Source organism: Salmo salar, chromosome 04 (assembly GCF_965601325.2).
Source record: "Salmo salar chromosome 04, fSalSal1, whole genome shotgun sequence".
Classification (NCBI taxonomy): domain Eukaryota; kingdom Metazoa; phylum Chordata; class Actinopteri; order Salmoniformes; family Salmonidae; genus Salmo; species Salmo salar.
The window spans coordinates 89,211,607-89,223,013 of NC_138294.1; the positions used below are offsets into that span (position 1 = coordinate 89,211,607).

The window sequence follows — 11,407 nt, forward strand, 5'->3', positions numbered from 1 at the left end:
AATAAAAAATGTCATCATATATTCCACTAAACATATTAATATTCTTAACCATTTATTTAGGCTGTTCTCAGGCTTCCAAAAGACCGGTTTGCTTGTACACCCCCCTCACGTCACATGCGCATCCTGTATCGAGTTGCTGTCGAGGATTCGCTGGCGTGACGTCACCGAGACACGCGAAAGGTCTCCAGAAGAAAAACCCGGAGCAACGCGGAGAAGCTATCAAAGCGCATATTTGGACACAGCATATGCCAGCACTTATGTGGATATGTTTCACACCTGCATGTGGACATATTAACGACTCATTTTTTTCTGTCTTTGCTGGGAATTAACTGGTGAGTAGGCTATTCGAGTTGTGTGGAAAATATATGCCTTTCAATGTGTTTACTATAAGAACGAACGATCTGGCTGTGAGCATCTGGAGCGATATGCATTGAGAGCGTTTGTGTTTGCGCGGCAGTTCTATAGAGTAGACAGTTGCGTTTTACAAATGGCATTAGATAGTCTGGGAGATCGCTGAACATAACCATCCAAACGCTCTAGCAATAACGCAGTCTTAACACATTGGTGGACATTGTGTAGCCTCTCCTGTCCGTGTCAAGTGGATAGATACATCGAGGCTTCGAGTATTACGCATTGTCATGACATCGCTTTCAGGGTGGTTACCTGACTGTTGCAGAAGAACAACCTTGGCAGGGTATATAGGGTGTTGTTGGATATTGAAATAAAACATGTTACATTTGATGATATTTTCATAAGTGCATGGATGAGAAGACTTTAGGCTATGACTGTGTTTAGGCTATGGCCGTCTGAAAAAGAACGATATCGCATGAGAGGTAAAACGACAGAAGTAATGCGCCCTCGTATCATTAGATGTAATACACATTTTTACTTCTCAAAAGCCTCTTAATGAATATATTTTGTGTATGTGCTCTTGAATATGTTACTAATCTGACATATCACAACTGTGTGTGTGTGTGTGTGTGTGTGTGTGTGTGTGTGTGTGTGTGTGTGTGTGTGTGTGTGTGTGTGTGTGTGTGTGTGTGTGTGTGTGTGAGTGACATCGGTGTGAAGAATGGGAACCATGTATTACGTCACGATTTATTATGGACATAAAGCGAGCAAAGGGATTCCTGAAGATAAGAGAGGTTGTGTGTATACATCACGATAAAGACTTTTAGGCAACGGTATCTCTGAACGAAAGGTCAACATAATTCCCATTGGTTAATAAGTGCCGCCAAAAAGGACTGTATTATTGAACGTTAAGTTGTGCACGCATTTCTTTCGTTATATTTTCATGTAGCCTAAGCAAAGGGGCAAGTGCGTGCACGCTATTCACTTGGGCCAATATAGGCCTGTTTTATGTCTGTTTTATGCCTGCTTTAAAATGATTTATCAATAGAGGTAGGAAGGTTACAATGACGAACCTGTATAAAAGTGAATGATGTTGAATGCACCGTTGTTATTTTGTTTTTTTCAGGCATCTGAAATGGAACTTAATTTGTCAAAGAATGTAATCTCCTGCGGAGATCCAGGTATGCATGCTTCACTACTTCTTTCAGACTTTGGTAACAATTTACTGGTCAAACGTGGTTTATTCTGCATTCATAAAGACGTGGTAAAGGCTAAATTAATGCATTGTCAGTACACAAGCAGATTATAAATGAACACGGTGTTTGAGAACGTATGCCTAGTTGGGGTTTTTTATGCACCATTGACAGCTTATAAATGCATAATAAAGCCTTTATTATGCCCGTCGGCTACATATTATATTTGTGTAAGCTTCTTGCATCTGAATAGTTCATGCTTGGTTATGAAGGATTTGTTATTTGCTTTGTTATACCTTTATTACGCAAAAAAATATAGGCTACTTTTATTGTTTGCCTAACCGTAGCTTAAATAAACTTGTTGAAAGCATGTTGGGATAACAACCTAAAAAATACCACAACAATAACGTTTAGAGATCTAGGATCTTTAATTGGTTTCTGTCGTGTATGTGTAATAAGGCGGTGAATGTGAAAAACGAATGATAGCCTTAACTGATATTCCATATAAAAGGCTATTTGACACAGAGCTTGAATCTGTAGGCTGTGCAAACCACGCGAATAAATTCAAACAGGCATTTTTGAACAATACTTAGCCTATCCAATCTATAAAGTAACGCTGACCCTGGAATTTAATTATAACGATGTAATTTGCATTTACGCAATCAATGGGTTAGGCTATATTTGATAAAGAAATTGATATTGTAGCCTACCGATACTGATGAGGACTTCACTTTTGAATTGGCCTATGGACTGTTGAATAGAACATGTGGCAATAGTGATATAACCTCAATTCACCTCAAGCTATTATGAACCAATATGGTACAAAGTAGCCTAGTATCCATTCATTCTAATATCCATTCATTCTAATATCCATTCATTCTAATATCCATTCATTCTAATATTCATTCATTCTAATATCCATTCATTCTAATATCCATTCATTCTAATATCCATTCACTCTAATATCCATTCATTCGTAGGTGAAATGATGGAGACATTTCGACTGAAACACTTGTTCAGATGTCAGGGTGGTTATCGGGAACCGGTCACGCAGACCTTTGACCAAGTTTCCACTGTAGATGGCCAAGATATGACGATCACTGAAGAAATAATGTCTTTATATATCCATACCTTTTCCAATGACGCAGCCTGTCCAATTACATTCAAACCCCATTTATTTATTCCCTTTGAATCTAAGGCAACGTTTATTTTTATGTTTTCGTTTCCCCTTCGGTAGTTTGTTTTGGGTACGACAAATAATACAAATAAAAAAAAACATTAGGCCTTGCTTGAATTCCAGTTTTTATTTTTTGTTTTGTTTGTGATGATTAACGACGGTCGTTGAGTTTATTTTCAGTCCTCCGAGAAAATATGAGTGTTTATCTTGCCTCTGCCCTGTAACCCGTCTTGGTGAAGGAAAAAAAACTTCTGTAAACTATCCGTCACGCAAGTGCCTTATATTTGAAAACGCATTATCAGACCACGCCGAGCCAACAATGCCGCAGTCCAATATGAACGATAAAGGACAAAATTGACATGATTGTCCCTCTTTCACCGTATATGCATGAGATCAACAGATCTAGTAGGCCTATGACATAGATTGTCAAGGAGGTAACAGCACCAGTCCAGTCTCGCCTCTAACATACGAGCCAAAGCCCAAAGGGATGGTGACAACATCTCTATTGGTCATTCATTATGACGAGCATCTTCATTTGGGTTGTGCGTAATTGCGCGTATTGTAGGCCAATTATGTCACGCCAAGGGCACTTTAATTGGGCTTTTTAGGTGCCCTCAAAACTATTAGATAGTAGGAACCTACTACTTTAAGTAGTAGAGATTAGCTTACATGTCTTCATTCACTGAGACGCTTGTGTGTCAAATGGTGTTTGCCCTTGATTTTATGTTCCTATCTCAGTTCTTCACTATTACCAGGATCGAATCCTTTCCATCCACGTTCCAGTCAACTCGGGAGAGTTAAAAGTCAATAGCAACATTAATTGAACATCTTTGGTTTGTATCTGGATTAGTTTAAATTCAGTTGGCCAAGACGCACAGCCAAGAGTGCACGAACCAATAAGGAAAGCAAATACCAAAGCACTTTGTTGGTTTATATTATTCTACTTCTAGGAATGGGTAGACCTGTAGGCGTTATTTCGTGTGACAGCGTGGCGTGCATTCAAGTGCTCAAGAAAACTCATTTTACAAAGCGGGTTCAATAACATAAAAACAATATTACATTACTCTTGCGAGGAAACAGCACAAATGAATGAAAAAAAGAAAGTGATTGTTGAGAGGTTGCACAATTGCCTTCTGAAAGGCCCTGAAGGAAAGCTTTACAGTTCGACGGGGTTCTCATGTTAAAAGTTAATGTCATACAATGACCTAAAGCGTTTAGGATTGGCGCCGGTGACATGGCTTGGAGACGGTGCACAGCGGAAGCTACATACACTACCTGGCCAAAGTCATTATAATACTGCATTGTTATTGGGACCATTTGGAAGCATGGAATAAAACAGGCCTAACATCAGTTACTCATTATTATTAATTTTTTTATTGACGATGATAAAACGTTGAATCCATAAAATAATTCAAAAATAAATAATGAATGCAGATATAGGAATCCAGGTTGACACAACAGGGCGGCGCGCCTTGCCTCGTCTTCATTCCTTTACATTTACTCGGCTATCAACTTAAAAACGAGTTTGCATTGTTATTGCATATTGTGTTGATAACTACAGTGACAGGTGATTGATAATGGTGTTGATTTCCCAGTATTGTTTTACTATTTTCTATTTATTGTAACGCTGCAGCAGTGACATACATTTCGCTTAAAGGACAGACGAATATATGCTGGCCAGGGATCATCAACTAGATTCAGCCGCGGGACGATTTTTCCTTGAGCAGATGGTCAGGGGGGACCGGAACATAATTACAAATCATTTGTAAACTGCAAATTGACCGCAAGAAGCCCAAACGGAAAAATAATATTTAACTAAAACAGAATCATGTCAAACATTGCTTACATTTTTTTTATGATCACAAACTGTATATCTCTCAATTATGCGTTGTAATACTTTGGAACAGACTTCCAGAATTAAAACCACTTGGAGCTTATTTGCTGATGTTTTCAGTCTTTTATGGCCACAAATAAATATAAATATTTTTTGGGGCCAAATAAGGGCCGCCAGTTGGAGAACCCTGGCCTAGTCTATATATTTCTTTAAAAAAAAAATGTTTTATTTTTTATTTAAAATATATTGAAATGATTCACAGAAAATCAATTCAAGTGGCCGGTGACGTTTCATCTCAGTCATGTCTTACCAGCAGGCGCCGCTGATTTACAGTAGGCCGGTATGATTGTCCAAAACAGTCTCTAAACTCAAGCAACTCAAACTCGATGCCATTATTTAGGCAATGTGTTTTTTTTAATATCAAGTGACATAAGGCTAGTCTATCTGAATGCAAAATATAAATCGTTAGTTCCAACAAATTTAATAAAGTTAGAAACTGTCACGAGACGAATTTATGTGTAGAGGCCTATGGCCTAGTGTATCTGAATGCCATAGGCTACCGTTACTGTTGTAAGTAGCACAAATCGGTCGAGTAAACGAGAATATTTCCAGTAAAAAAGTTTATGCAAATATTTTAGTACATTTGTATGTAAAAGATTATAATTTCAGTTTTTTGGGGGCTTTATCCGCTGAGAAATGTCATGTGTCATATTTGTTCATTCAGTGTTGTATTTAGAAGGACTAACTAAAAGATTGATAGTGCTGCCATTTTTTTTTTCTTCATTAACATCTAAAAACAAATAATTGCTTAAGACATAGCTATGTAGTTAGTATATGCAAGTTGTTATAAAACTATAAATAATAGTTAAATCAAAGTGTACAAAATGAAAGCCTCAAATAAATATAAAGGTTCTACACGCATCATCATCATCATTTGTAGCCTACTTTATGCAGTCATTTCTCATGAGGTTGTAATTTTCATAGTTCAGATTATTTCTCTTATCTTTGACAGTTACAAGTAGCGAGAGATGATTGTAAAAGGCTACACGCGAAGATGCCTGAATCAGTGCAGTGACACGCGCGCGCACACACGCACGCACACGCACACACACACACCACTTCATTCTTTTGACACAAGGTCCACCTCACTTGCTTTTAATCCGTGATTGTTTAGAAGACCTGTAAAAAAAGAGAGGTCATTAAAAGTGCCCCATACATGAATTTATAGACTATTACGGTACACAATACACTGCTGCTGCATTAAGCTTCTTTCATATACATACTTAAGTATAAATTAGGTACTTTCCATTTATATTTGGCCTTGAAAATAACATGGGCAGGTCTATATTCAATGTTTATTCAGCTCCTTTCATATCCGAGACATACATTGTGTGCGTGTGTATATAAGCGCACCCAGCTGTCGGGCCGTTCCATTGCGTTGGAGCATATTTCAAACATGTCTGAATAAAGGGCCCATTTTCTTCCAAACTTTCCAATGCAACTCAACTCGCCGTTGCCTCATGCGCTCCCCTGAGATAAATCCCCACCAAAAATCCTCTCCTGTAGTCAGATTGAATGCTCTTTGTGGGTGGGAGGGACTCCTGATTTCGGGGAGGTTTTAACGCAGAAGATGGGTGGGTCACATCCCTTGGTTCTGCTGCGAGCGCTTCCATTCGGTCACACAGGGCATATCCGCACCAGCGGAAACTGAAAGCATAACGCACTGTCACTGCTGCGACGAAAAGTGGGTTTGTTTTTCCGGAGAATAAATTCGTGGAAGTCTGTTTTAATATTATTATTTTTTTGCAATGGCAAGTGTTTTGCTACGGATGGAAATCTAAGAATTCGTGTTGAATATTGAGAAAGCTCGAATATACAGGATTGAATATTTATTTTTAATACGGCATCATTCTTTTCAAGGTGGAATGAATTTGGACAGAATTGCAGAGACCGTGAGACCCCCACCGACGCGCGACATGCAGGCTTCTACGCTTCACTTGCCGAGAACTTCGAACAACACTCGAGAAACCTTAGAGAACTCGAGCAGCGAGTCATCCGATACTGAAATAGCAGGTACATTTACGGTGCAATAGCATTGCATTAGGCCTACCTACTATCATTGTCGCTAAGTATAATTAAAACACGGCTTTTCCTGTTAAACTTCTGTGCGTAAGGTTTTCGATAAAAATAAACGTAGATATGTAGCATGCAGCGTGCCCAATGCATTGAGTTTTGGACTAAAACACACATAGACCATAGGCTATATGAAAGAGAAGTGTCCCACTGTTAAAACAAACTGCGTTTTTATTTGTAAAAACTTGCAGGTAGAATGTGCATTTTACCCAATATGAATGAATGGGAATTCTTCAGCGTCATATTATTCATTTCATTATTCATTTCCGTAGACTAAATGTCGTGTCTTAAAACGCTTCGCTGAAGTGTTTGCCTATATCACCGCCATGCTATTAAAACATTATCGAGCATATTCTCAAATAAATACTTTTTAGTGTTTTAACACTTTCCACAGGATAACAGGAAATAGCCTACGGGTTGATGAGTTTTTTTCCTGCTGCAGGACGGTGTGTGTCTTTATCCCACCTCTTCATCAGTCATACTAAAGAGATGATGAGGACGTAGGCCTAAGGAGAATAGCGCTAACCAATACAGTCAGCTATTAAAATATGGCGAGTTTTGTTTTGAACTGACCCCTTTCTTCTTAAAGTATTGCCCTTCTTACGTCTAGCTATTTTCAAGGTATAAAAACAAGCATTGGCAAGATAATGGACGTTGGATAAGACTGGACAAACGTTGCAACAAAAGGGAATGTTGGTTTATGCAGGTAGAGGCCGATAAATGTTTACTAGAGCTTCTAAAATAATCGATATTGAACCAGGAGCAAATCCGTAAATGTTTGACGACCACGAGCACGTGATACTTGTGGTGTTTTTAATAGGCTTTTGAAACTGGTCATTTACTTTAGTGATTTATAGACACTTCAAACACTGCTAGGATTATCCTGCCAGGTACGGCCTGTTATGCGTTTCTGCTGCAGAACTAAACTATTTTATAGTTTGTACAAAACTGTACATGTTTTTTGTTGTTGTTGTTGGCCTATCTAAACTAATGAGTTGAGTTGGACTGAGATTGTACAGAACCACATGGGGGTGGGGGGGCGGGGGGCACCCCTCTATGTAAAAATGTAAGAATGTTTGGCTCAGTATACGCTACATTACAATAATCATAATTTATATATTTTTTTTTGTGGGGTTTTTTCGCAGAGAAAGAGAGGATCATAGAACACAGAAGTGACGATGGCAACGCAGACGACCCCAAAAAGAAGAAAGCGAGACGGCAGAGGACTCATTTCACCAGCCAGCAGCTGCAAGAGCTCGAGGCCACCTTTCAGAGGAACCGCTACCCGGACATGAGCACAAGAGAGGAGATAGCCGTGTGGACCAACCTCACCGAGGCCAGAGTCAGGGTAAGTCTCTAGGCGGTGGGGTGTGGGGGCGGTGTGTAAAACATACATAAAGTCTATTCAGAGGGAAACCATAAAGATGTGAATGAACGGATTCTACAGTAAAAACTTTTCCGTTGAAACTTGTTCGGGGTTTTATTACTTTACTTCAAGCCTACACTCGAATATCACTTGGATGATTTCGTCGCAATAATTACCAGTGATTACTTAACGTTATGACGTGGAACTGACGCCATAATTCTCCTCCCCCAAGCGTTTTAAAGTTGCTCATTGTGATCCCCACTCAAACTAACTGGTTCTCCCACCAATTACATTTTCGCTAGCATCTTTCGGGGGGTGACAAATGAACACAAATGTGTCCACTTTTTTGTGACTTTGCATCTACTATGATTTAAGTATAGCCTGTAGCCTGTACCCTATATATACTGCGCCAATCCATTTATAAATATTTATTTCGCTTAACAGTTTACTTACATGTATTATTAGTGCTGTAATGTGTATTGTTCGACTACACTCCACTGTAAACGTGTTACTCTAGAAACCTTTTTACAGCAACAAAATGTTTAGTGAAGTGCAATGAGTAATTTACATATTTACTATACATATACACTCCTCTTGCGAGTATAATTTCACAGTAGGTCTATTGGAAACCCTTTTTGCAAAATTCAACCTAAACCACCATAAACAAATCAGGTGTTTTATTTGTAATATAGGCAAGAAACAAGATAAGCTTGAGTTTGTGTCCTAGGCTTACAATTAGGCGTATGTCCATGTGTACATGTATCAATATTTTCAAGCCTACATATCCAAACAACAATGCACCCCCAGTTAGCAACAAGTCGACATGATGTCAAAACCCAATAAGAGATGTTCATTTCGTTTTTCGATGGCAAGAAGATAATATTACTATTATCCACAGCCTACGTCTGTATAATACTTTTAAACAGTTTGAAGAAGATCACAAATTGTTAACTAACGCCCAATTGCAGTCGATTATCAAACTGTATCGTTGACTTTATTAGCCAACAGTACGGATTTACTCACACACTCAATAGACGATTAACATCATATTTTTTTTAATTCAGTGGTCTCGCGAAGGGGCCGTGCAAAAAAAAAAAAAAAACGTATTGATAATACAACTGTTGATAATAATGAATGTGATAATTCGACTAGTAGGCTTAGTTAATATGCCTAAAATCTGGTTTATTTTTGACATATAAGGCCTACACCTAAAAGACAATGACGAGAAGACGTTTGTAATTATATAGCCACCGACAATTTATCATTAGCCTACAACCGTGTACCCCGGAACATAGCCACGGCACCCCCAGAAAAACCGACAAAAAAAAAATCTATAAATTATTTATTAAATATATAATACACCGGATGTTCCCATTGTAAAGTAATTACGAGGTGTTTCTTATTAGACAAACAGAGCCAATTTTGTCAATATTGATATTCTAGGATTTCCATCATTCATAGCCTCGTTATGCCTAGCTATATATTTTACATCGGACTGTTATGGATTGTATTGTGCATGTGGCAAATAATAATACAACTATTATTATCATTAAATTACATTATTGTTATAGATATGTTGAATACATCTTTTTTTCCCCCCTTTGATATTTAGGTGTGGTTCAAAAATCGCAGAGCCAAATGGAGGAAGCGTGAACGCAACCAGCAAATGGACCTGTGCAAGAACAGCTACCTTCCCCAGTTCAGTGGGCTCATGCAGCCCTACGACGACATGTATCCCGCCTACACCTACAACAACTGGACCAACAAAGGACTGACCCCGGCCCCTCTGTCCACAAAGAACTTCACCTTTTTCAACTCAATGAGCCCACTCACATCCCAGTCAATGTTCTCGGCTCCTAACTCCATCTCTTCTATGACTATGGCCGGAGGTATGGGCCACTCCGGTGTACCGGGGATGCCGACTGCTGGCCTGAACAACATCAGCAATCTTAACGGCATCGGCACCTCTACAATGAACTCAGCCATGTCCTCCTCCGCATGTCCGTACGGACCTCCCGGTTCCCCTTACAGCGTATACAGAGACACATGTAACTCTAGCCTGGCGACTCTGAGACTGAAATCGAAACAGCACCCAACCTTTGGATACAGCGGGTTACAAAGTCCCGGGTCTAGCCTTAACGCCTGCCAATACAACAGTTGACCGATCAGCCGCGATGAAAATAATTTGCCGACAGCTGTGGGCCTAGTGGGCCTACCTGCGAATGGGGCGAAAGACAACTAAACTGGACTAGTTGCAATCATTTTTCAAATGGATTATGCGGGTTGTATGTGTTTACCATTGAACTTGCACAACAATTTAAATGCTTTTTTTTTTTTGATTTATAAAGTGATGAAGACGTGTTACATTGCAACATTGAACATAAGAAACAAAGGAACTTCTGTGTATTTTTCGCTTGCTTGCTTTGAGGACTCAAACCAATTTTAAACGTGACTTGTATAGGCCTAGGCCTATATACTCCTGGTCTTGGATTAGGAACAAGAAGTGCAACAAAAAGGCGTATCCAGACTCGGTAGAAAAATAATTATATTGTACATAGCTTATATTGCTCATGTGTGCTTTACCGTCTATGCAGGGGGTGCCACGGGCCCGGTTATGTGTCAATTCTTTTTTTAGCGTGAATTTCATTTTTATAGCCTGCTTTGTCTGGAGTATTTTCTCATTTTTTATGTGCTGAAAATAGAAATCCCGCATGCTTTAACTTCAGTGCAACGTGTTTTGTACAAGTTGATAATTATGTAAGATAAAGCAAAGTCCATTATACTGTATACAAAAGGTGATTGAAAAGTAACTTCATGTGTTTATGATCTGTTTGAATACAATAAAGCAGATAGTAGTTTATTTCAGGTATCTATTTAATAAAGGGAAAAGGTATAAACGAACACAAACATTTTCCAAGTTTATGGAATAAAATGGGAGTTGGTAGTATTTTTTTATTTAACCTTTATTTTGGCAGGGAGTCATGACTCATGCTAGTAAATAGCCTATACCGGCTTAGAATACATGATTTAATTGATGACAACTCAGACCAATCTTGACCTGTTTAACACAGTTAACATCCATATTCTGCCAGTCAATGAGCATTCCGACGACTGCTGTCTGTGCTTTCCGTTCGACTGGATATTTCACATTACAGATCGTATTCTGTTGACAATGCGTTGTGGTTTGAATGATGTGGGCTGAACCACAGATGAGAAGCAGGCTACTGCAAGAGCATTTAGACCAGGCAACTCCTTTAAGTAATCAAACTCGCTATGATGAAAAGCTGAGACTTGCTACTGGCGAGCGACTTGGCATCCCCCCCCCCCCCCCCCCCCCCCCCCCTTCCAGCTTG

At 39.1% G+C, this 11,407-nt stretch overlaps 1 protein-coding gene across 3 annotated transcripts; it reads left to right on the forward strand.

The window, feature by feature from the left end:
* Window positions 1-209: 209 nt before the first annotated feature.
* On the forward strand, window positions 210-10,914 carry pitx1 (paired-like homeodomain 1). Of its 3 annotated transcripts, NM_001123681.3 has the most exons (5): window positions 210-332; window positions 1,478-1,532; window positions 6,476-6,628; window positions 7,834-8,036; window positions 9,667-10,914. In NM_001123681.3, the coding sequence occupies exons 2-5, from the start codon at window positions 1,487-1,489 to the stop codon at window positions 10,213-10,215; spliced, it is 951 nt and encodes a 316-aa protein (NP_001117153.2). In that variant the 5' UTR covers window positions 210-332; window positions 1,478-1,486; the 3' UTR covers window positions 10,216-10,914. The 3 variants fall into 3 exon arrangements, with proteins under 3 accessions (NP_001117153.2, NP_001117184.2, XP_014053716.1); NM_001123712.3 differs by lacking the exon at window positions 6,476-6,628; XM_014198241.3 differs by lacking the exons at window positions 210-332; window positions 1,478-1,532 and adding an exon at window positions 5,954-6,299.
* The last annotated feature ends 493 nt before the right edge of the window (window positions 10,915-11,407 follow it).